Below are 27,706 nucleotides of genomic sequence, written 5' to 3' on the forward strand. Positions count from 1 at the left end.
TGCAACAGCAGCAGGAGCGGCAATAGTAGTAATAGCAGTAGTAGTTCGAATATTAAAAACTTTGTATGCAGGAACTATAATTATTTTTATATAAATATTCTGACTATCAACTCTAGCCGCGCGCCACACATACGAACACATCCCATAATCTCAACACATATAACTTTGACAGATAAAGTTCTATTAAAAATAGATAAGCATAAAATCATGTGTAAAATATTGCCGTTAAAGCGCCGGTATGAAGTACAAGAGTAAAATAAGAGATGAGGTGAGGGTTGAGAGCCATCATGGCCGCCAGTTACAACTGACAGTCTCACCAGGGAAGGTGTCAGCAGCAGTATGTGCTTTTTTTTTTTTTTTTTTTTTTTTTTTTTTTTTTTTTTTTATTTTTTTTTTTTTTTTTTTTTTTTTTTTTTTTTTTTTTTTTTTTTTTTTGAATACTATTTATTTAGACTTTACATATTTAATACAGACTTGGCTATCATACAGATAAGGTATTTACCACAACTCTTAAATTATTTTATTTCATAATATACGGGCAAGGTAGTATGTGTCTCTAACCCAATAAAAATACGGCACTTGGACCTTTTTTTTATGGGTTATCTTAGGTAATTTACACCTGTTAAACTATATATAATAATTACTTGTGTGTCTGTACCTCAGTAGACTTACTTGCATATTTTACCTTGGCAAAAATTAAAAGTAGCTTTTCCTCGGTAATAATTGTTATTTTGGGTGATATTACCCCTTAAAGGAGGTTCCTTGACCCTGGTGAGGGGCTCTTGATCTAGGGTATTGGATCTGTGCTCCAAGTCCCTGAATTAAACCTGAATACCTTCCATTTCCCCCCCCCCCCACAGGTGCTCTATAATCCCGACGGGTTTAGCGCTTCCCCATAGTACTGGGAGATACTAGTAAAAACCATTTTTTATGACTTAAATTCTAGTAAATGTTAATTTAATATTATGTGCCCCATACCCATCCTGTGGGCGGTGGTCTGAAGATTACAGAGGTACATAATTCAAATTCAAATTCAAAGTTTATTCTCTATAAGGATTACAATGCTGAGTTTACAGAATTTGGTTATTGTGTGGTTTACATGTAGTAAAATAATAATTACAGAGTGTACCACTAGAACACCTAGCATGGCTAGGCATTTCGGGCAGACTTAATGGGTCCAGGAACTGGACCCCAAAGTTATGATAGCTGAGCAAGTTACAAAGGTAATAGACCAGACCGTCGCGTTAGGTCTGGAGTTTTGTGACTCTGATCGCGGGTTCTAACCCCACCCTTGGTATGGTTTGTTGTCTATGTTCACCCATCAGTAAAATAGGTACCTGGGTGTTAGTGGACTGGTGTGGGTCGCATCCTGGGACACTGACCTAATTTGCCCGACATGCGGAGCATAATAAGGGGTTTTCTATATAGTAGTATGTCATTGTTGTCAGCTAGGACTGTATACCTTGTACATGTACTTGTAGTAAATAAAGATATTATTATTATTATTATTATTATTATCATTATTATTATTATTATTATTAATGAACCATCTTCACTCCTATACATGGTTACAATCATGAACAAATTACAAAGTAATGAGCCACTGACATGTCCACACCCGGTCACAATTGTAACGAGTTATAAATACAAATATTAAGTGGGTCATACACCCACACGAGCGCATGCGCGTGCACACACAGAGGAGGACGCATGCACACAAGCATACAAACATATACACAAGCCAGGAGCCAAGTCTCAACCCCTACAAACACAATTAGGTGAGTATACACAAACGTGGTAATGCTTTATTAACAGTGAGCAAAGTCAGGGTATTTCTCCAGAATGATCTGTAATATACCACTGTGGGTAAAATATTTTGCCATTTCTTGAACATTTGAGTGAGTTCTCAAAATTCATTAATTTATCGCACTCCAGTACATAATGACGCCAGGTGTGACAATAGTCCATCTGGCAGAGTTTACATTTCATTTGGTCTACATCTGGTGGTGGTGATTTTAACCTGCCAAAGATACTTGTAACCCAGCCGGAGCCGGGCGGTAGTGACATCCAAGAGTCTGCTTATTTTGATGGATGCACCATAGCAGGTACCATATCTACCGCAGCCAGAGCAAGTTAAGATTTTTTTGCATTTTTATCCTGGGGAGGGTAAGCCGCCCAGGATAACCTGGGGGAGGGTTAACTGCCCAGGATAACCCAGGGGGAGAGGTAGCCACCCAGGATAACTTGGGGGGGAGGGTTAGCTGCCCAGGATAACTTGGGGGAGAATTAGCCACCCAGGATAACCCGGGGGGAGGGTTAGCTGCCCAGGATAACTCGGGGGAGGGTTAGCCACTCAGGATAACCCAGAGGGTGGTTCACCATCCAGAATAACTTAGGGTTAGTCACCCAGGATAACCCGGGGGAGGGTTAGCTGCCCAGGATAACCCGGTGGAGGGTTAGCTGCCCAGGATAACCCAGGGGAGGGTTAGCCACCCAGGATAACCCAGGGGGGAGGGTTAGCTGCCCAGGATAACCCGGTGGAGGGTTTACTGCCCAGGATAACCCAGGGGAGGGTTAGCCACCCAGGATAACTCGGTGGGTGGGTTAGCCACCCAGGATAACCCGGGGGGAGGGTTAGCCACCCAGGATAACCCGGTGAGAGGGTTAGCCACCCAAGATAACCCGGGGGTGGGTTAGCCACCCAAGATAACCCGGGGGTGGGTTAGCCACCCAAGATAACCCAGGGGAGGGTTAGCCACCCAGGATAACCCGAAGAAGGGTTAGCCACCCAAGATAACCTGGTGGGAGGGTTAGCCACCCAAGATAACCCGGGGGTGGGTTAGCCTCCCAAGATAACCCGGGGAAGGGTTAGCCACACAGGATAACCCGGTGAGAGGGTTAGCCACCCAAGATAACCCGGGGGTGGGTTAGCCACCCAAGATAACCCGGGGGTGGGTTAGCCACCCAAGATAACCCGGGGGAGGGTTAGCCACCCAGGATAACCCGAGGGAGGGTTAGCCTCTCAAGATAACCCAAGAAAGTCAGTTCGTCATCAAGGACTATCAGTCTTATTTCCACTGTGATCCTTTAATCTTGTCTCCTAGGATTCCATCCACACCAGTTGAATAACACCCATGTACCTACTTACTGCTAGGTGAACAGGGACAGCAGGTACAAGGAAACATGCTCAATGTTTCAACCCTGCTAGGAATTGACCCACAGACACAGTATTTGAACTGAGGTATTTTAGGTTGGATTATTTTAGATTTTTGGTAGACTACATTTCTTACCAGTTTAAAAAAATTAGAGGTAAAATTATACGACTACTACTCATTGATTTTGGTCATCAATTATATATAGCCTCGATGGTACAATATTAAGTTCATTAATTTGTGCGATATGTATTGCTTATTAATTTTTGTAATTATGATTCTATATACATTTTTATAGGTTTATGGAAACAAATCTGTCATTTTAATTGATAAAAGTAACATTAATTGATAATGGTGGTGACTATATGAATAGCAGACCGGTCCAAAAATACGTACATGTTAATTTTAAAACTTCAAAGGAAATGCATTCCACAATAATTTTTATTCCACTATATGAGCCTGTACTGTGTGCCAAAATTTGGACCATTTCATGCATATTTAAAGGTTGCGCAAAACTTCACCTTTGGTTTCTCTCTATCGCAGATGGCATCCTCAGCACAGAGTACACAAAGTGCATCGGAATGGTGGTTAATAGGGTGTCCTCTTGAGTTTTTCTCAACTGCCCGGCTTCCGACGCGAGGTGACATACTTCGCGTGTCACAATTCTTTCACCTGAAGCAGAATCTACCTTTCCCAAAAAGCTTCAAGAAATCCTGCGAAGCCTGCTGTGCCATCTGGACGAGGGCAAGGATCCCTACCCAGCGGTTAGATTCCTGCGTGCGGAAGTTGGAGAAGTTAATGCGTGAATACCAGAACCTCAAGAAGAGTCGAAAGCGAGGTGATACGCAAGCGAGGATTTTCCAGGACTCCCTCGGTGACCTCTTTGACATCGGAGCCAGTGATGCCCTGGCGCAGATGACTGTTGAAGAGGATCGCGTGTTTTACCAAATGCAACGCGAGGATGTCACCTCATGCATTATGTCTGGCCCTGATCCCATGACAACGGGAAGGGAGAGTCGGAAGCGACTTTGGGAAGGACAAGAGAAGGCGAGAAGGGCGAAGGCAGAGGCCGAGGCAGCTTCATTCTTGGTGGCAGCACCTCGGCTGTCTTCCACGTCCTCCTCCAGCCTTGAGTCCAAGGGCAACGAAGACTTTGCTTCTACTATCAGTTGTTCGACAGCGCTTACGGTGCCTCCCAAGCGACTGAAGAACGTCTTTGCCTCCCCTGCTGTTGCATCAGCCGTCAACCAACTCAACCTCCCGGAAACAGTACCTTCTTCTCCTTGTGGCAGATCACCGTTGCCGCTTCCCTGCTCCGACCAAGGAGAGACTAACAAAGAAGGGTGATTGCTGAATTTTAGAGGGACAGATTAAAGTCCCACCTTATTTCATTGTTCAAGTAGGCACAAGGAAGCATTATTACGAGTGAGCTAGTGGAGCGACATTTTACTGGCAGTTGGTGTGACAAATGAGTGACCTGACACGACCAGATGCTTTTGAGAGGCTAATAACTTTTTCCCTATGTAAGTTAGACCTAATTCCTTTTGAATCTGATAGTCTCATGAAATAAATTCTTATTAACAGTTTTTTTTTTTTTTTTTTTTTCTTCTTCTTCTTCTGAAATTCCATGGTAACCCCCCAGAAAACCATGGTACTTGAGGGGATGTTTGGCCAAATTTTGACGTTTGTTCAACTTGAGAAGTGAATTGCATGAGATTTTCTGTTGTGACACTATTTTCTTGACTGAATTTGAAAGAGAAAAGATGGGAGAATGCAATTAAGAATGTTAACATTTTTTTTTTTTTCAACTTTTAGTGGGAGAAATAAGCTGGACAAACTCCTGTTTTAGTAATTTTTCAGTTGAATACATAGTCCAGTAGTTGGTGAAGGTCAATCAAAACCAACGATTTTTCATCCAAGAATTCATGACTTAACACGTACTTTATTTAAATTGAGTGGTACCGCCTCTTCAATGCACATTTAATCACTCGCTTGTTTTGTGCTCAACAAAGTGCTAAAAACTATTTATTGATTCATTCTGCTTTCAGAGAAAATTGGAGCTATGCTTTGCAAAAGAGGAACAAACATTAAAATTTCTTCAGTTTCTCTTCTGTCGGCAAGAGAAGCCTTTTTGTGCGACCTCTAAAATTTCCTGAAAATTGGTCTGAATGTTACTTAGGAACAGTGTAACAAAATAGAACTTGTAGAGCGAACAATTTCACAACTTTATTTTTTTGGACCGGTCTAATGTAAAGTCAATTAATGTTACTTTAACCCTTAAACTGTTCAAACGTAGATCTACATTTGCACCGCTAGCACTCCGAATGTAGATATATTTTTTTTTTTTACAATTGAAAGCGTGTAAAAAAACGTAGACCTACGTTCGAAGCGCTAGTGGTGCAAATGTAGATCTACGTTTGGACAGTTTAAGGGTTAATACAAGAGGGTCCCACTTATATGGCAGGTTTAGGTTCTGGGCTACTGCTGTAGAACAAAATTGCTTTAAAGTGAAACAGCATTTTTTCACTTTCAAATGCACATAAAAGCCTGATAACATGATTACACTATCATGTATTAAGTGAGCAATAAACCTAGGCCTGAAAAATGCATATGCAGTACAGGTCTCCCTCAACATTCTCGTTTTCAACTTTCGCGGGCTTCACACATTCGCGAATTTCCAACCGCCAAATTCCCAGCTGCCAAATCATATTTAAGTTTACCGCCACAAGTCCCTACTACCCTCCCTCCGACCCCTGCAACTGGCAGCCAGCCCTCCCACCACTGTGTGGTGAGTCTTTTGTTTGTTCATTATTTGCTATTAAACTACAGTATAAATAATGTCAACCCATTTATGACTGCATATTAGAATGGCTATTCAAACAGGTATTGGAAGGTGACATCATGTGTTTACTCTTGAACACAGCAAAGAATCAAACATTTCTGCTACTGCTAATAATAATAATAATAATATTAATATAATAATAATAATAATAAATACGATAGAATTGAAGAAGGAAATTGTAAAAAATACGAGGGCTGAAGCAGTGGTGGAGGAAGTGGTTGACGCATCGTCAGTGTGGCTTTGTTTATGCTGGAGTGAGTATTAGTCTCCGTGCTCATCCAAACATTTCACAATAATTCATTGTATTTGGTGCTTGTAGTTTGAGTGTGACTGGAATGGTTGAGGCAGTGGTAGAGGCAGTGGGTGAGGCAGCAGTTGAGGCAGTGGTAGAGGCAGTGGGTGAGGCAGTGGTAGAGGCAGTGGGTGAGGCAGCAGTTGAGGCAGTGGGTGAGGCAGCAGTTGAGGCAGTGGTAGAGGCAGTGGGTGAGACAGTGGGCGAGACAGTGGTAGAGGCAGTGATATTTACTAACATGTTATAAATAATAATAGTACATTATGAATAACATTTATTATTATTATTATTATTATTATTATTATAAATGTTATTAATATTAACATGTTCTATTATTATTTATAACATATATGTTAGTAAATACCACTGCCTCACCCACTGCCTCACCCACTGCCTCTACCACTGCCTCTACCACTGCCTCTACCACTGCCTCTACCACTGCCTCTACCACTGCCTCTACCACTGCCTCTATAACTGCCTCTACCACTGCCTCAACCATTCCAGTCACACTCAAACTACAAGCACCAAATACAATGAATTATTGTGAAATGTTTGGAAGAGCACGGAGACTAATACTCACTCCAGCATAAACAAAGCCACACTGACGCTGCGTCAACCACTTCCTCCACCACTGCTTCAACCCTCGTATTTTTGTACAATTTCCTTCTTCAATTCTATCGAAGTACAGTGCCCACTCTGAAGGAGGGGTGTTAATGTTGCAGTTTAAAAACTGTAGTGTAAAGCACCCTTCTGGCAAGACAGTGATGGAGTGAATGATGGTGAAAGTTTTTCTTTTTCGGGCCACCCTGCCTTGGTGGGAATCGGCCAGTGTGATAAAAAAAAAATATAAAAATAATTATTATTATTACTATTATTATTATTATTATTGTTGTATTATTATTTTTATTATATTATTATCATTATTATTATTATTATTATTATTATTAGCAGTAGCAAAAATGTTTGATTCTTTGCTGTGTTCAAGAGTAAACACATGATGTCACCTTCCAATACCTGTCCGAATAGCCATTCCAATATGCAGTCATAAATGGGTTGACATTATTTATACTGTAGTTTAATAGCAAATAATGAACAAACAAAAGACTCACCACACAGTGGTGGGAGGGCTGGCTGCCAGTTGTGGGGGGTCGGAGGGAGGGTAGTAGGGACTTGTAGTGGTGGAGGCAGTGGTATTTAATAACATACATGTTGTTAAGGCATAACGTATGTATTTAGTACAATTTACGACGTTTTCATGTATTTTATGATTGTTCGTGGTTCAACAAGTTAAGGAAGCAGTATTGTATTATATTTCCCTACAATATATTGGGGCACCAAACATTCACGGTTTTTCAACATTCGCGAGGCTCTTGATCCCCTAACCCTCGTGAATGTTGAGGGAGACCTGTACATTCATTGCGTACCTTAAAATATATTCGTACTCGGCTTATAGTGAGTGGTGAATATATTTATTGTAATCCCGCCTGTATATGTTTACTTAGTACTTATTGTAAATTATGTATCATGTTATTGTGTATTTTTCGACCAAGCATATTTTCAAGAATCATCTTTTAGCTTTTTATTTGTAAAAATCAGTGTCATAATAGCCTAGCTCTTGTGAATCATGTATTTTGCTGTTATGTATTTCTTTTCGTTCATTATTACTAACACACTTAGTTCATTTTACTTCTTAACCAATCTGCAAATTCCACAGAAATTACTTTAACAAGCTTACATTGTGGCTTGATTACCTTAGTTCACTATTGAACTAAGGTAATCCTGGTATACTTAATAGGCAAATTATCTGCAAGTCTGAAATATAGAAGCTGTTCTATTTGGAACACAGTGTAAACTGAAGAGTAAGTAATTTTAAGATATTTTATAATGAGGCACTAATCTCTCTCAATAGTAACTACAGTACATGTATTTACATTGAAATATCTAGGAATTTCTTCCGATTCATTCCTGTCAGATGAATTAATATTTAACAGCATAAAACAGGTTAAAGCTGAAGCTCACCTCCCAACTAGCAGTGCTTAACTGCTCTGGCATGGAAGATCCTACGACTGGCTCAACTGCTCTGGCATGGAAGATCCTATGACTGGCTCAACTGCTCTGGCATGGAAGATCCTATGACTGGCTCAATTGCTCAGGCATGGAAGATCCTATGACTGGCTCAACTGCTCAGGCATGGAAGATCCTATGACTGGCTCAACTGCTCAGGCATGGAAGATCCTATGACTGGCTCAACTGCTCAGGCATGGAAGATCCTATGACTGGCTCAACTGCTCTGGCATGGAAGATCCTATGACTGGCTCAACTGCTCAGGCATGGAAGATCCTATGACTGGCTCAACTGCTCTGGCATGGAAGATCCTATGACTGGCTCAACTGCTCAGGCATGGAAGAACCTATGACTGACTCAACTGCTCAGGCATGGAAGATCCTATGACTGACTCAACTGCTCAGGCATGGAAGATCCTATGACTGACTCAACTGCTCAGGTGTGGAAGATCCTATGACTGACTCAACTGCTCAGGCATGGAAGATCCTATGACTGACTCAACTGCTCAGGCATGGAAGATCCTATGACTGACTCAGCTGCTCAGGCGTGGAAGATCCTATGACTGACTCAACTGCTCAGGCATGGAAGATCCTATGACTGACTCAACTGCTCAGGTGTGGAAGATCCTATGACTGACTCAACTGCTCAGGCATGGAAGATCCTATGACTGACTCAACTGCTCAGGTGTGGAAGATCCTATGACTGACTCAGCTGCTCAGGCGTGGAAGATCCTATGACTGGCTCAACTGCTCAGGCATGGAAGATCCTATGACTGGCTCAACTGCTCAGGCATGGAAGATCCTATGACTGACCCAACTGCTCAGGCATGGAAGATCCTATGACTGGCTCAACTGCTCAGGCGTGGAAGATCCTATGACTGACTCAACTGCTCAGGTGTGGAAGATCCTATGACTGACTCAACTGCTCAGGCATGGAAGATCCTGTGACTGACTCAACTGCTCAGGCATGGAAGATCCTATGACTGACTCAACTGCTCAGGCGTGGAAGATCCTATGACTCAACTGCTCAGGCATGGAAGATCCTATGACTGACTCAACTGCTCAGGCATGGAAGATCCTATGACTGACTCAACTGCTCAGGCATGGAAGATCCTATGACTGACTCAACTGCTCAGGCATGGAAGATCCTATGACTGACTCAACTGCTCAGGCATGGAAGATCCTATGACTGACTCAACTGCTCAGGCGTGGAAGATCCTATGACTCAACTTCTCAGGCGTGGAAGATCCTATGACTGACTCAACTGCTCAGGCGTGGAAGATCGTATGACTGGCTCAACTGCTCAGGCATGGAAGATCCTATGGCTGGCTCAACTGCTCAGGCATGGAAGATCCTATGACTAGCTCTTACATATTGTTCTACAGTTAAGAATTCTTTATCCAAAATGCTTAGGACTGGAAGTGTTTTGGATTTTGGAATATTTGTATACAGTAGGGCCCCACTTATACGGCGGGTTAGGTTCCAGGCTGTCGCTGGAAAGCAGACATCGCCGGAAGGCAGAACGCCATTTTTTTCTATTTATAAATGCATATAAATGCCAGACAACAAGTTTACACTAAATTATATTAAGTTAGTAATAGAACTAGGCATTAAAAACACACAAAGTAAAATACATTCACAATAAATTCATTACTTATCTTAAAGTATTTGTAATCTTAATGTAGGGAGAGAGGTGAGTAGTACTTATTTGTAGGAAGTCAGGTGTAGGTAGCCCTGGCTCCCCGTCTCGTACTTAATATACGATATTTAAAACATCCCAGAGATATGTGTAGTCTTGATATAGGAAGAGAGGCGAGTAGTATTTATTTGTAGAAAGTCAGTGTAGGTAGCCGGTAGGTGTAGCCCGTACACCTACCGGCTACCTACACTGTGGCCCAGAGCCATATTATTAACATCGACATGCCTTGTTCACTGAATTTAATCATTTCTAACAACTACCTTTAGATGCCATCATAAACGAAGGTAGAAGTAATGAATAATTCATGCCGAAAATTGTAAACAAAAGCGGAGTGAGGGAGTGGCTGGGCCAAACGCAGATTCATAAACGTTTGCTCTGATGGCTGAGCAGAGAAAACGTAATGTCCCTCCACCCGGCTACCACACAAGTCCACAAGTATTATTATCAGAGCACACATAAAATATGCAATAAATGCCAGACAACAAGTTTACACTAACTTATATTAAGTCAGCAATATAAATAGGCATTAAAAACACAATAAAAGGTATGATACACACAGAGTACACTTATTACTTACCTTAAAATATTAATATTAATGTGTGAGAGGTGAGTGTCAGGGTGTTCATTGAATAAAATCAGAATGGCACACCATCATCCTCTAACTTGGCACTTAAAGCAAGAGGCTTACGACTACTATTTTTATTACAGCTAACCTTAGACGCCATCGTCAATGAGAGCCAACTAGTTAACGAAAGAGTAAACGAGAGAGAGAACGAGATACAGAATTGAGACAATGTAAGAACACAAACTGAACAGGTAGTGGACGATCACTTGGTCAGGCGAAATAAATGCGTATTAATGTGTGTCTACTTTTAGTTCATTCACGTCCATTTGTAAGAGTTTGTAAAACATTTGCCTCAATGTTTTTTATTTTAATAATAATTACCTCACAATACAAATACTCTTACATTGTGTACAAGTTGTACAAGTTAGTTCAGAATAAACAAACAGCAACACACCATTTTTAGAGTGAATGAAGGTAATAATAATATTATTATTACATATTATTATTATTATTTTTATTATTATTAATAAAAAGCACTAAACCCACAAGGGTCGTGAATTGCTATATATAAAGGCATACAAAAAGAATATTTTTCTACAGTTACCCCCCAGTGTTTGACTAGAGAAAACGTAATTCTTCCAACACTACCTACACAGCTGCTTGGTAAACAAGTCTCATATTTACATCAATTTTTATTCTGTGAGTGTATGTATCATGTTTATATGCTATGTAATGGGTTTCATATATAATTTTGAGGAAAATATCATAGATGGATTAATGAAAATGCCTATAGTGATGTAAAATAAGACAGTGTGCCCAAGAGTGATTATTATTAAGTAGTATTGGCGTCATGAGTAGAGAGAGAGTTAGCGATTTTAATGTGTACATGCACACCAGCACAGTGTGCAAGTATATTTAGGTACAGGTACACTTAAGTATAATTACGTGTATCAGAGTACATATAAAATATGCAGTAACTTTAAAACACTTGAAATTTTGGAAAGTTTCCTTACATAATAGATGTCACGGAAAATGTAAACAAACTGGGTGGGGGGGCGCCATATTTGAAAGACCGCTTGCCGTATAGCAAATTTTGGTCATAATTTGACATCGCCGTATTAGCGGAACGCCGTAAGGCGAAACGCCGTAAAGCGGGGCCTTACTGTATTTGCATCTATGAAATGGGATAGCTTGGGGATGGGACCCCAAGTCAAAATATGGTACTGTACAGTACCAAAAAAACATGATCACTGCTTACAAAAAGAAGAAAAATTCAGGCCCAGACTACACTGTTAGATTTTCATCAGCTACAATCTTTGCAAACACATCACTGAATTTCTCTGCTGCTTCATGATCAGCAGATGCTTTATCACCACTAATCTTTAAATATTTAATGCCATGTCTTTTCTTAAATTTTTGTAGCCAGCCTGCTAAATATTCAGCATTCCATTAAGCAGTATGTGCTCACTTTGACGCTGACGAATCCACTCCATCAGCATTTGCTCTTTTTTTTTTTCGTTGTTACCCATATGCTTTTTTATATTTTCAACAATATCTTCACACCACAAAGCACAAAACATGCAGTATCAGTGAGTAGTTGCTACTGACAACAAACTGGTGCTAGTACAGATGTAAAGCTCATCTGTCTCAGCTCAACAGATGGATCAAGCTTCCTGTGTCTTGCGCTAAATAATTCGTTTGTGGTGCATCATGTCAACACTCAAAAATCTTCCTGATTTTGGGTCTTGGAATTTCAGATAAAGGATTCTGTACTGAATAGATTTTTACTTTTTGTCATGTTCTCCAATTTATCTTGGATGTGGGTGTAAGGATGTGGGTCAGGATGAATTATAAAAAATGGGAATTTGTATAAGTGGCAGGTAAAACAAAGAATGGTGATTTGTTATATGCAGAGTATTAATAAAATTATGGACAGTAATGCCCCCATATCCATGGATTTGGTATTCGTGGTTTCAGTTATCCAGGGTTTACTGTGACCCAAAAATAACCCTTAATTTTGATCAATAATGGCCCAAAACCACAAAAGTAGTGAAATTAAGAGGTATTTTTGGGCCACAGTAAACTGTGGATAACTGAAACCGTAGATATTGAATCAGTGGATATGGGGGTTCTACTGGACCTAAATAATGAAACAATAAGGACCCCAGTGGGAAAAGTCATAGTTTGACTTTGTTTGGTTATTGTAGACTAAGTTTACATAATTTTTCACCACTTCATGCCAACATATTATTTATGTGCTTTGTGAATCATTGTACGAATTTGTACTGTCTGTAAAATCATTATTGGGTTTCTTGAATAACTCCTTTTGGATCTTATGAAAATTCATCTGAGTCACCTGCTTAGTGTTAGCTTGATTTTTATTAGACGTTAGTTATAGTATTTACAACTGAAGATTTACAAATGCACTGGCTGATGGAAGCTGCCTGTATGTTGCAGAACTCTTCATGTGTATTGTTTATATTGATTTATTGTAATACCCTGTAGATAAATGGTTTAGAGAACCGACAAACTGATAAATTAGACACGCGGAACACTTGGGTATCTTTACTGAGGAAACGTTTTGCCACACACTGGCTTCGTCAATCCTATACAAAAATACCCAAGTGTTGCACATGTGTCTAATTTATCAACTTGTTGGCGCTCTGGACCATTTATCTACATGCCTATCGGACACAGCAACATGTTGGGGTCTTGATACAGGGAATTCTTCACTTGCCTAACCTATAGGCATGACCTGCTTCCACCTGTGGATTTGTCCAATGTGATACTGCCTATGACTTCTTCAATTTACCTGTCTACAGTATATAAGCCACTTCTTCACTCATATGTTGTATTCTTTTCAAGATTGATGAACTGATTACATCAACTACAGGCTGAGGGACTGATAAATCAAACTCCTCCTGAGCTTCACCAATATAATACCTTATTCACTTTATTTTCAGTATTATTTTAGATCAATATTTACTTTCCAAATTTATAATTTTGCATTTTTCTTTTTTTTTTTTTAAGTGACTGCATGTGATTTCAAGGACTCTTCCACAGCCCATCATGATTCCAGGCTTCCCTTGTAACTATTTGATCAACCAGGCTGTTCATGCTAGCACCCTGCAGGCTTCATAATCATCATAATCATCTGGCTCTTGTAGAAGGAAGGTATCCAGTTACTTCTTGAAAACTTGTGTAATCACTCAGGCCATATTTCTGTCTGCTGGTACAGGTTGATCATCACTACACTGGCATCATCAGAACCTGTAGGGTGTCAGATTACTGATTTTACCAGATTATAGAGTGGTTAGGTTAGAATGCACTTAACCCAACAGCAGTATTTATGCATCAGCGATTTCACCCAATTTATGCCCTATTTTTGGCCCATTCCATTGTTCCAGTCTACCAAACTCATAGCTATTACGCTAGTACATACTGTATTCCTTTTATTCTGTCAATTGAGTACAAGAAACTGCCCATTCACCTATTTCAACCACCCAATAAAGTGGTCTGAAATTGGTAATTTGGCCAATTTCACACAAATTTCAGAAGATGCCAGTTTCAAAACAGGGTCCAAAATAAATAATGCAGACATTCCTAGCACTAAAATTACATTTTCTCTGTTCATTAGTCACATCTCTAGACCTCTTATATTATGCTTGCTTTCCATTTTGAATTTTTATTCACACAAAAAATAGATTTACTGTTATGCAGACTACTGCATTTTTGTAATAATTGTATAAATAATGTCGACCCATTTGTGACTGCATATTAGACCGGGCAGTTGGACACGTATTGGACAGTGATGTCATTTGTTTACTTGTGAACAGCAAATATCAAACATTTCCGCTACTTTGAGCCCAATTTTAAGGTACTTTCCAGCATGAAACCAATCAAAATTACATCTCTTTCTGTAATAGTACATCTTTCGTTCTATCAAATGAGACCGAAAAAAAACGAGAATACAACCATATGAAAATACACTGCAAAGTCGGGTTTACACCATAATCACAGTCACAGTGTTTTTCTCATGCACTGCGTGCTGCAGGATTTTTTTTATATAGTGCACACTTACCACACAGACCTATTCTCTCATATGTAGGCCCAAATTTACCAGTCACAGCTTATCTGAGAGAGCTGAGCTCATGGCAACCAACACTGGCTTCAAAGCCACCTTATCTTTTATGGACAATGTATGGTGTATGTGCTTTACACAACGAGAAGCATTTCTTTTATTAATTGGAACCATGGCTAGGGCTAAAAGTGAGCAGGTTATAACAATAAATGGAGAAAAAGAAATTGGAATGACTTACGCAGCAAGTAGCGCCACCAAACAGTAGTAGCAGGTTGGTGTGGTGACCCTGGAAATTTGAAGTTATGCTGGCCGAAATTAGTGCCAGATTACTGGTGGAACTGGATTACTAATTGCCAGATTAGTGATGGCCAACCTGTACAGTAGTATATTGAAAAGTCTTGGGCCATGGATATTATACCTTTGATATATATACCTTTGATGAGTTCCAAGAATTTTGCTACTCCCAGAGCCCAGCCTTGGGCCTGTTTATCTATTGTAACCTCTCATACATATATAAAGTATTTCTTAGTGCAGTATTATAAATTTTTTAATAACTGATGTGTGTACATGCACATATACAGCCTCTCCTCACTTAATGACGGAGTTCTGTTCTTAAGACCAAGTCGTTAAACGAATTCGTCACTAAGTTAGGAGCTTACTATAATGGTAGTGGTTTGTGTCATACATCTTTGATATTGTTTTAATGTCACCTTCACACCATTTATAACATTTCTGGTATATTTTTAAATGTTTATACAGTAGTTTACTGTACGTATATTGAAATAAATAGAATAGAGGAAATCAGGTCTAATATACATTATTTAGGTATAAATACTGGTCAGAGTGCCCGTCGTAAGTCTGAGGCATCGGTAAACGAGTGTGTCGCTAAGTGAGGAGAGGCTGTATATATATGTGCATACATACTTATTTCTGTATATGGTTTGTTCATTAGGTTTAGTATTGCCTTGTGAAGTACTTCACTTGTATATACAGTGCAATATTATGTTTATTAATATTTTCTTTGGCTTTATCAAATGCATTTATTTTTGGTGTACAGTGGAACCTCAAAAATCGAACGTATCACATACCGAACGTTTCGAAAATAAGACCATTTTTTTGGACAAACTGTGTCCCTATTATCGAACGCACCCCTATTTTTGGACTGCCGGGTACGGGACCTGTCCACTGGCCCGATCTGTCCGCGTCCCCGCGCAGGCGCCGTGAGCAGTCTAGCTTTGTTTATGCTTGAGTGAACACTAACCTGCGATCTCATTCACACATTTTACGATTATTTAATTGTGTTTAGTGCTTGTGGGGGTGTGAAATAAGCTGCCATGGGCCCAAAGAAACTTGCTAGCGGTACCCCTGTGGTAAAGAAAGTGAGAAACACCATAGATGTGAAGAAGGAAATAATACAGAAGCATGAGATTGGAGTGAGACTTGTTGAGCTTGCCAGGATGTACAGAGGACTGTGGACAGTTATTTTGAGAGACAGAAACAGACGGCTGTGGAGAGTTATTTTGTGAGACAGAAACAGACGACTGTGGACAGTTACACAAATAACCCACACATAAAAGAGAGAAGCTTACGACGACGTTTCGGTCTGACTTGGACCATTGACAAAGTCACAGTGTGACTTTGTCAATGGTCCAAGTCGGACCGAAACATCGTTGTAAGCTTCTCTCTTTTATGTGCGGGTTATTTGTGTATCGTTCCAGTCACGGTATTGTGCCTTTTTTTGTTATTTATGACTGTGGACAGTTATTTTGTGAGACAGAAACAGACGACTGTGGACAGTTATTTTGTGAGACAAACAGACGACTGTGGAGTTATTTTGTGAGACAGAAACAGAGGACTGTAGACAGTTATTTTGTGAGACTGGGGTCCAATGACTCTCAAGCTGGTCCTAGTGGCATTAAAATACAGAGAAGGGAAGCAACCCCAGAGAGGGCTTTGATACCGGAAGTCCTCATGGAGGGGGATTCTCCTTCCAAACAATAACCCCAACTCCCTCTCTCCTCCTCCCTATCTTCCAGATGCCATCACCAATCTTCAATAAAGGTAAGTAAAAATGTTATTTTATATTACTATACATAATTAAAGACTATAGCATTTGTTGTGTGTATGTAAAACTGTAATTAATCTCTATAAAATGTATTTTTTTTTGTGAATATTTTTGGGTTTCTGGAACAGATTAATTGTATTTCCATTATTTCTTATGGGAAATATTGCTTCGAATTTCAGACTTTTCGAATTTAGAACTAGCTCCTGGAACGGATTAAGTTCGAAATTTGAGGTTCCACTGTATGTTCATTTGAAATAAGTGTGGCAAGTTCCTGTACATTTGTTACAATTTGGCAAGATATGTGGCTTTTATTTTTGCATTGTTGACATGTACAGCCAGCTGATAAACTTTGAAGCATCCAACTTGGCCTGGCAAACTCTCATGAACCTTCCCACACTCTTCAAATGCTTTCAGTAATGATTAATAAAGTGAAAACTAAAATTAAATAGTAATTTTTACTTACTAGTAATTTTCATTTGTCAGATTTGGTGGTGTCTGTAATGCAACCTTATTTTTCCCACAATGCCTGGACATGCATTGAAACCAAGATATGAGGGACCTTTGGAAGTCATTAAAAATCTAAGTGAAGTGAATTACCTGGTTCATATGCCCGGGATAAAGAAACCGGACCATACATAACATGTTAACCAGTTGAAGAGATATGGAGGGTTAGCCCCGACCACTGCCACTCCTAGAGTCCCAGGAAGAAGCAGAGGATTTGGAGGACTGCTCCAAAAGGATAGAAATCCATCTTAGAAATACTCAAATTCTATGATCCCTGGACGATTTTTTGCAATTTCTGACCAACGACTGGGCCAAAGAAGTGAAAAGTATGATATTGAAATACCCATCCTTGTTTGGTGATATACCTAAGCACTGCACGTTGGCAATACACGACGTGGATGTCCAAGGAGCTGCGCCCATCAAACAATCCCCTTATCGTTTAACCCTTTGACTGTCGCCAGCCCTTTTCTGAAACTGCCATTCTATGTCGCAAATTTTTGAAAAAAAAAAAATTTTCTTATGAAATGATAGAGAATCTTTTCCCAATGGTAATGACACCAAAAGTATGAAATTTGGTTGAAAACTCACAGAATTACGCTCCCGCAAAGTTAGCCGTCTCGGTGACATGTACGCATCAGTGATTTCACAGATTTGAGCCCTGTTTTTGACCAGTTCCGTTGTTCCAGTTGACCAAACTTGTAGCTATTTCTTTAGAACTCCATTTTTTTCTATCAGTTGAGTAGAAGAAACCGCCCATTTACCGATTTGAACTACCCAATAAAGTGGTCAGAAATTGGCAATTTGGCCAATTTTGCACAAAATAAAAAAGATGCCAATTTCAAAATAGGGTCCAGAATAAACAATGTATAGACATTCTTGGTACTAAAATAACATATCCTCTGTTCATTAGTCATGTCTCTGGGTCCCTCTTATACAGTGGTCCTTCATTTATCGCTGTTAATCCTTTCCTGGAAGTGCAACGATTATCAAAAAAGACGATTTTCGAATCAATTTTCCCCGTAAGAAATAATGTAAATGCAATTAATCCGTTCCTGACACCCAGAAGTATTAAAACAAAAATTTTTTACATGAAATATAGATGTAGTACATAAACAATACAATGGGACATGATGAATGAAACATTAACAGCATAACACTTACCTTTATTGGTGATTCTTCTTAGTGTATGGAAGACTGGAGGAGGAGAGAGATTGGATTAGTTACTCTTTGGAAGGGGAATCCCCTTCCATCAACACCTCAGGTACCAAGTGCTTTTCTGGGGTTACTTCTCTTCTCTGTTTCTTAATGCCACTAGGACCAGCTTGAGAGTCACTGGAGTCCTGTGTCACAAAAAAAAGTGTCCAGTGAGCTCTGTTTCTGGCATCTCTTTAAAACTTCCCTAAAATGGGCCAAGACTCTGTCACTGTACAAGTTGCCGATATGGCTTGCAACATCCTTCTCAGGGTGATGTTTCTCCATAAATCTTTCCATCCTACCCCTTATTTCGCCATGCCTTATCACACTGTGTATGCCACTACGCTTCTTAAATCTCTCAAACCAACCTTTGCTGGCCTTAAATTCACAATTATCAGTACTCGTTGCAGGCAATTTCTTTACCAGATCGTCATGCAACTGCCTAGCCTTTTCACAAATAATCGACATAAGAGTATCTCCTGCTAGATGTTTCTTGTTTATCCACACCAATAATAACTTCTCAACCTCTTCGAGTACTGGTGATCTCATTTTTGTCAGCATATTTACCCCCTTTGCAACAACAGCTTCCTTGATTACCTTTTTCTTAGCCACGATGGAAGATATGGTTGTACGGGTTTTGTTATACATCCTGGTCAGTTCGGCCACACGTACGCCACTTTCATATTGTTCAATGATGTTTTTCTTCAATCCAATTGTATTTCTCACTTTCTTTATGAAAGGCTTGGCACTAGGAGCTTTCTTTGGAGCCATGGTAGCTTATTTAGCACTTGCAAGCACTAAAATGAATGGAATATTATGAAATATTTCGTATGAACAAGTGAGGGAACCGTCGCTCACTGGTAAACAATGGCACACTGGCTGGGAAGGGAGGCCGAGGCGGCTCAGAGCGTGAGTACGCATCCCGGACGAAGGACGATTAGTGAGTAAACCGACCATTTGCGAGCCAGTGTTTGGACGAGAATAACGCGACGATTTCCAAAAAGGACGACTATCGAGCCGGACGATTATTGAAGAACCACCGTATTACTATTGCTTTCTATTTTGATTTTTTATTCGTACAAAAAATACAAAATTTACTGTTATGCAGACTACTGCATTATTGTAAAAATGGTATAAATAATATCAGTGCACTAGTGAAAGAATATTAGACTCCCCAGTTGACATGTATTGGATGTGTGGTGTGATTTGCTTACTCTTGAACATTGGTAAAAATCGAACATTTCCGCTACTTTGAGCTCAATTTCAAGGTCGTTTTCATCAAGAAAGTAATCAAAATCATCTCTATTTCTGTAATTTTTTTTTTTATTATTATTAACACACTGGCCGATTCCCACCAAGGCAGGGTGGCCCGAAAAAGAAAAACTTTCACCATCATTCACTCCATCACTGTCTTGCCAGAAGGGTGCTTTACACTACAGTTTTTAAACTGCAACATTAACACCCCTCCTTCAGAGTGCAGGCACTGTACTTCCCATCTCCAGGACTCAAGTCCGGCCTGCCGGTTTTCCTGAATCCCTTCATAAATGTTACTTTGCTCACACTCCAACAGCACGTCAAGTATTAAAAATCATTTGTCTCCATTCACTCCTATCAAACACGCTCGTGCATGCCTGCTGGAAGTCCAAGCCCCTCGCACACAAAACCTCCTTTACCCCCTCCCTCCAACCTTTCCTAGGCTGACCCCTACACCGCCTTCCTTCCACTACAGACTGATACACTCTTGAAAGTCATTGTTTCGCTCCATTCTCTCTACATGTCTGAACCACCTCAACAACACTTCCTCAGCCCTCTGGACAACAGTTTTGGTAATCCCGCACCTCCTCCTAACTTCCAAACTACGAATTCTCTGCATTATATTCACACCACACATTGCCCTCAGACATGACATCTCCACTGCCTCCAGCCTTCTCCTCGCTGCAACATTCGTCACCCATGCTTCACACCCATATAAGAGCGTTGGTAAAACTATACTCTCATACATTCCCCTCTTTGCCTCCAAGGACAAAATTATTTGTCTCCACAGACTCCTAAGTGCACTGCTCACCCTTTTCCCCTCATCAATTCTATGATTCACCTCATCTTTCATAGACCCATCCGCTGACACGTCCACTCCCAAATATCTGAATACATTCACCTCCTCCATACTCTCTCCCTCCAATCTGATATCCAATCAATTCATCACCTTACTCTTTCCTGTATTCACTTTTAATTTTCTTCTTTTGCATACCCTACCAAATTCATCCACCAATTTCTGCAACTTCTCTTCAGAATCTCCCAAGAGCACAGTGTCATCAGCAAAGAGCAACTGTGACAACTCCCACTTTGTGTTTTTCTTAATCTTTTAACTCCACGCCTCTTGCCAAGACCCTCGCATTTACTTCTCTTACAACCATATCTATAAATATATTAAACAACCACGGTGACATCACACATCCTTGTCTAAGGCCTACTTTTATTGGGAAATAACCTCCCTCTTTCCTACATACTCTACTTGAGCCTCACTATCCTCATAAAACCTCTTCACTGCTTTCAGTAACCTACCTCCTACACCATGCACCTGCAACATCTGCCACATTGCCCCCCTATCCACCCTGTCATACGCCTTTTCCAAATCCATAAATGCCACAAAAACCTCTTTAGCCTTATCTAAATACTGTTCAATTATATGTTTCACTGTAAACACCTGGTCCACACACCCCCTTCCTTTCCTAAAGCCTCCTTGTTCATCTGCTATCCTATTCTCTGTCTTACTCTTAATTCTTTCAATAATAACTCTACCATACACTTTACCAGGTATACTCAACAGACTTATCCCCCTATAATTTTTGCACTCTCTTTTGTCCCCTTTGCCTTTATACAAAGGAACTATGCATGCTCTCTGCCAATCCCTAGGTACCTTACCCTCTTCCATACATTTATTAAATAATTGCACCAACCACTCCAAAACTATATCCCCACCTGCTTTTAACATTTCTATCTTTATCCCATCAATCCCGGCTGCTTTACCCCCTTTCATTTTACCTACTGCCTCACGAACTTCCCCCACACTCACAACTGGCTCTTCCTCACTCCTACAAGATGTTATTCCTCCTTGCCCTATATATGAAATCACAGCTTCCCTATCTTCATCAACTTTTAACAATTCCTCAAAATATTCCTCCCATCTTCCCAATACCTCTAACTCTCCATTTAATAACTCTCTCCTATTTTTAACTGACAAATCCATTTGTTCTCTAGGCTTCCTTAACTTGTTAATCTCACTCCAAAACTTTTTCTTATTTTCAACAAAATTTGTTGATAACATCTCACCCACTCTCTCATTTACTCTCTTTTTACATTGCTTCACCACTCTCTTAACCTCTCTCTTTTTCTCCATATACTCTTCCCTCCTTGCATCACTTCTACTTTGTAAAAACTTCTCATATGCTAAATTTTTCTCCCTTACTACTCTCTCTACATCATCATTCCACCAATCACTCCTCTTCCCTCCCGCACCCACTTTCTTGTAACCACAAACTTCTGCTGAACACACTAACACTACGTTTTTAAACCTACCCCATACCTCTTCGACCCCATTGCCTATGCTCTCAGTAGCCCATCTATCCTCCAATAGCTGTTTATATCTTACCCTAACTGCCTCCTCTTTTAGTTTATAAACCTTCACCTCTCTCTTCCCTGATGCTTCTATTCTCCTTGTATCCCATCTACCTTTTACTCTGTGTAGCTACAACTAAAAAGTGATCTGATATATCTGTGGCCCCTCTATAAACATGTACATCCTGAATTCTACTCAACAGTCTTTTATCTACCAATACATAATCCAACAAACTACATCATATCTTGTATACTTATCCTCTTTTTCTTAAAATATGTATTACCTATAACTAAACCCCTTTCTGTACAAAGTTCAATCAAAGGGCTCCCATTATCATTTACACCTGGCACCCCAAATTTACCTACCACACCCTCTCTAAAAGTTTCTCCTACTTTAGCATTCAGGTCCCCTACCACAATTACTCTCTCACTTGGCTCAAAGGTTCCTATGCATTCACTTAACATCTCCCAAAATCTCTCTCCTCTACATTCCTCTCTTCTCCAGGTGCGTATACGCTTATTATGACCCACTTTTCGCATCCAACCTTTACTTTAATCCACATAATCCTTGAATTTACACATTCATATTCTCTTTTCTCCTTCCGTAACTGATCCTTCAACATTACTGCTACCCCTTCCTTGGCTCTAACTCTCAGATACTCCAGATTTAATCCCATTTAATTCCCCCCACCGAAACTCCCCTACCTCCTTCAGCTTTGTTTCACTTAGGGCCAGGACATCCAACTTCTTTTCATTCATAACATCAGCAATCATCTGTTTCTTATCATCCGCACTACATCCACGCACATTCAAGCATCCCAGTTTTATAAAGTTTTTCTTCTCTTTTTTAGTAAATGTCTACAGGAGAAGGGGTTACTAGCCCACCGCTCCCGGCATTTTAGTCGCCTCATACGACACGCATGGCTTACGGAGGAAAGATTTTTTTCCACTTCCCCATGGATAATAGAAGAAATAAATTAGAACAAGAGCTATTTAGAAAAAGGAGAAAAACCTAGATGTATGTATATATATACAGTGGACCCCCGCATAACGATGGCATCACATAGCGATTATTTCGCATACCGCTTACTTTAATCGCAAAATTTTTGCCGCGCATACCGATTAAAAACCCGCTCACCGATTTTCGTCCGAGACGCGTCCAATGTGCGCCCTCACCCAGCCTCACATGTGCCGCCCGTGCCATTGTTTACCAGGCAGCCTCCGCGCTAACATCCAAGCATACACTCGGAATATTTCGTATTATTACAGTGTTTTCGGTGGTGTTTCTGGAAAATAAGTGACCATGGGCCCCAAGAAAGCTTCTAGTGCCAACCGTACACCAATAAGGGTAAGGATACCCATTGAAATGAAGAAAGAGATCATTGATAAGTATGAAAGTGGAGTGCGTATTGCCGACCTAGTCAAGTTGTACAAGAAACCCCAATCAACCATCGCTACTATTGTGGGCACCAAAAAGACAATCAAGGAAGCTGTTCTTGCCAAAGGTTTAACTGTGTTTTCGAAACAAAGATCGCAAGTGATGGAAGATGTTGAGAGACTCTTATTGGTGTGGATAAATGAAAAACAGCTAGCAGGAGATAGCGTCTCTCAAGCGATCATATGTGAAAAGGCTAGGAAGTTGCATGAGGATTTAATTAAAAAAAGGCCTGCAACTAGTGATGATGTGAGTGAATTTAAGGCCAGCAAAGGTTGGTTTGAGAGATTTAAGAAGCGTAGTGGCATCCATAGTGTGATAAGGCATGGTGAGGCTGCCAGTTCGGACCACAAAGCAGCTGAAAAATATGTGCAGGAATTCAAGGAGTATATAGAAACTGAAGGACTGAAACCTGAACAAGTGTTTAATTGTGATGAAACAGGCCTGTTCTGGAAGAAAATGCCAAGCAGGACCTACATTACTCAGGAGGAAAAGGCACTCCCAGGACATAAGCCTATGAAAGACAGGCTTACTTTGTTGATGTGTGCCAATGCTAGTGGTGATTGCAAAGTGAAGCCTTTATTAGTGTATCACTCTGAAACTCCCAGAGCGTTCAGGCAAAAGAATGTCCTCAAGGATAATTTGTGTGTGCTGTGGAGGGCAAACAGTAAGGCATGGGTCACTAGGGAATTTTTCTATAACTGGTTACACCATGCATTTGCCCCCAATGTGAAAGATTACCTAACTGAAAAGAAATTAGAACTTAAGTGCCTCCTGGTGTTAGACAATGCCCCTGGTCATCCTACAGACGTGGCAGAGCGACTTTATGGGGACATGAAATTCATTAACATCAAGTTTTTGCCTCCTAATACCACTCCTCTCCTGCAGCCCATGGACCAGCAGGTTATTTCCAACTTCAAGAAACTGTACACAAAAGCTCTGTTTGAAAGGTGCTTTGTAATGACCTCAGAAACTCAACTGACTCTAAGAGAGTTTTGGAGAGATCACTTTAATATCCTCAATTGTGTAAACCTTATAGGTAAGGCTTGGGAGGAAGTGACTAAGAGGACCTTGAACTCTGCTTGGAAGAAACTGTGGCCAGAATGTGTAGACAAAAGGGATTTTGAAGGGTTTGAGGCTAACCCTGAGAGGATTATGCCAGTTGAGGAATCCATTGTGGCATTGGGAAAGTCCTTGGGGTTGGAGGTTAGTGGGGAGGATGTGGAAGAGTTGGTGGAGGAGGACAATGAAGAACTAACCACTGATGAGCTGATAGATCAACTTCAAGAGCAAGAGGCCAGACCTGGGGAAACTGGTTCAGAGGAGGGGAGAGAGAAATTGAAGAAGTTGCCTACTACAAAGATAAAGGAAATCTGTGCAAAGTGGCTTGAAGTGCAAACCTTCATGGATGAAAATCACCCTCACACAGCTATTGCAAGCCGTGCTGGTGACTATTACACTGACAATGTTGTGAAACACTTTAGGGAAGTGATAAAGGAACGAGAGGTACAGGCCACTATGGACAGATATCTTGTGCGAAAGAAGTCCAGTGACTCTGAAGCTGGCCCTAGTGGCATTAAAAAAAGAAGGGAAGTAACCCCAGAAAAGGACTTACTACCTCAAGTCCTAATGGAAGGGGATTCCCCTTCTAAACACTAACACACTCTCTCCCCTCCTCCCATCCCATCAATCATCACCAGATCTTCAATAAAAGTAAGTGTCATGTAAGTGTGCATGCCTTTTTCAGTTTGTGTGTATTAAAATTAATATTTCATGTGGTAAAAAAAATTTTTTTTTCATACTTTTGGGTGTCTTGCACGGATTAATTTTATTTCCATTATTTCTTATGGGGAAAATTCATTCACATAACGATTATTTCGCATAACAATTACCCCTCTTGCACGGATTAAAATCGTTAACCGGGGGTCCACTGTATATGCATGTGCGTGTCTGTGAAATGTGACCAAAGTGTAAGTAGGAGTAGCACGATATCCCTGTTATCTTACGTGTTTATGAGACAGAAAAAGACGCCAGCAATCCTACCATCATGCCAAACAGTTACAGGTTTCTGTTTCACAGTCATCTGGCAGGATGGTAGTACTTCCCTGGGTTGGTGCTGTCTACCAACCTACTACCTGTAATATGTTTTCCATTTTATCACACGAGACCATGAAAACGAGAATACAACGATAGATACTATACGAAAATACACCCCAAAATCAGCGTTTTAATCCAAAAAAAGTCGGGTTTTTTTTCTTGTTATGCACTGCGTGCTGCAGGATTTTTTTTTTATATGTGGAGCACACTGACCCCACACACCCATTCTCTCACATGTGGGCCTACCAGCTTTCTCCTGCTTGATTCGAAGCCGCTAGAATTTGTGTGTTTAAATACGTCTGAAACAGTGGCGTGTAAGGCGTATATATACAACCGAAACAGTCAAAGGGTTAAGCCCCATAAAACGCCAAGCTCTAAGGGAAGAGATTGACTTTTTACTGACCCATGGACTGATTGAAAGGAGCAAAAGCCTGTGGACCTCTCCTTGTGTATTGGTCCCAAAATCAGAAGGTACCTGTCGTATGTGCACGGATTATAGAAAGGTGAATTCCGTTAGTTCCTGATGGTTACCCTTTGCTGAGGGTAGATTTAATCGACAGGGTTGCCAGAGCCAAGTGTGTGAGCTGGCTGGACTTACTGCGAGTCTACTATCAAGTACCCACGACAGACCGCTCTTAGGACACATCTGCATTTACAGTGCATGGGGGCTTGTTCAACTACTACTTGGTTACACCATTTGGGTTGTGCAATGCAGCATCCACGTTCCAGCAGCCCATGAATGACCTTACTTATAACCTTGAGGGGGTAGAAGCCTACCTCGACGACCTAGTAGTCTTTAGTGATGAATGGAGTTCACATTTAATCTGTCTGGAGGCTCTTTTTAACCCGACTGAAAAGGAGCAGTGCATGACCAATTAATTCAGGCAGTATTAATGACTTTTCCCCTTTTTCTTCTAGCCATTCACTAAAGAAATGTATTGTCCAAAAAATGGGGTCAGTTGTATGGACTTGCTTGACTTCCAGGTGAAGTCTCTTGGTCCAAGGAACTGGAATTCTCCCTTTACTTGAACCTGAATACCTCACTTTGCCTAGGTTCTGTATGACCTCTAATTAACCTTTAAACTGCATTTAACACATGCCACATGTCTGGTTACACAGGTGTGTATGACAAACACTTAATTTTTTCTGCTTTCAGCTGTCATCCTAGGCCAAGGGAAGTTTGCTCATGTTCTGTTTGATACCAAGGAAACAAGAAATCTGTGGCCACTTGGTGAGTCCCTGGGCATTATTAGTAACACAGCTTCAGTAACAGTTTTGAAACTATGGCAAGGAGACATCATAAGAACATATGAGAGAAGGAACACTGTAGTAGGCCTGTTGGCCCATACTAGGCAGGTCCTGCACAAACCCAACCCACTAACAATAAATGCTACCCAAGCAATAAGCTTTGACAGTTCTGTAAGACACACATGCAACAGTTAGGTATCTTTATTTTGAAATGTTTTGCCTACACAGTAGGCTTCTTCAGTCGAGTACAGAAAAGTTGATAGAAGAGACGTGAAGATGATGTAATCAGTCCACTGGCAATTTTGCCAATTTCACACAAATTTCAAAAGATGCCAATTTCCAAACAGGGTCCAGAATAAACAAGACAGACATTCCTGGCACTAAAATAACATTTCCTCTGTTCACTAGTCACGTCCCCATGCCCCTCTTACATTTCTTTTGCTTTTCACTTTGAATTTTTCTCACAAAAAATAGAAGATTTACTGTTATGCAGACTACTGCATTAACCCCTTCAGGATCCAAGGCCCAAATCTGAAGTGGTGCCCCAGTGTCCAAGAATTTAAAAAAAAAAAATTTGTTATTTTTCTTATGAAATGGTAGAGAATCTTTTTGTGAAGGTAATAAAACAAAAAGTACGAAATTTGATGGAAAATTGACGAAATTATGCTCTCGCGAATTTTGATGTGTCAGCAATATTTACGAATTGGCGATTTTGCCGACTTTGACTCCCATTTTAGGCCAATTACGTTATTCCAGTCAACCAAATTCTTAGCTATTTCACTAGTATTACTTCTATTCTATCGATTGAGCACAAGAAATTGCCAAGTCAACTGTTTCAACTACAAATTAAAGTG

The 27,706-nt window shown here is 40.4% G+C and overlaps 1 protein-coding gene and 1 long non-coding RNA gene across 2 annotated transcripts; both read left to right on the plus strand.

Annotated features, from left to right (window-relative positions):
• Positions 1 to 310: 310 nt before the first annotated feature.
• LOC138850911 (uncharacterized) lies at positions 311 to 4,735 on the plus strand. Its single transcript, XM_070101026.1, has 2 exons — positions 311 to 337; positions 3,696 to 4,735. The coding sequence occupies exon 2, from the start codon at positions 3,696 to 3,698 to the stop codon at positions 4,497 to 4,499; it is 804 nt and encodes a 267-aa protein (XP_069957127.1). The 5' UTR covers positions 311 to 337; the 3' UTR covers positions 4,500 to 4,735.
• LOC128691831 (uncharacterized) lies at positions 1,611 to 27,522 on the plus strand. Its single transcript, XR_011394116.1, has 3 exons — positions 1,611 to 1,778; positions 13,644 to 13,787; positions 26,761 to 27,522. It is a non-coding gene; the product is annotated as an uncharacterized lncRNA (long non-coding RNA).
• The last annotated feature ends 184 nt before the right edge of the window (positions 27,523 to 27,706 follow it).

This window comes from Cherax quadricarinatus, chromosome 75 (assembly GCF_038502225.1).
Source record: "Cherax quadricarinatus isolate ZL_2023a chromosome 75, ASM3850222v1, whole genome shotgun sequence".
In the NCBI taxonomy this organism is placed as follows: Eukaryota; Metazoa; Arthropoda; class Malacostraca; order Decapoda; family Parastacidae; genus Cherax; species Cherax quadricarinatus.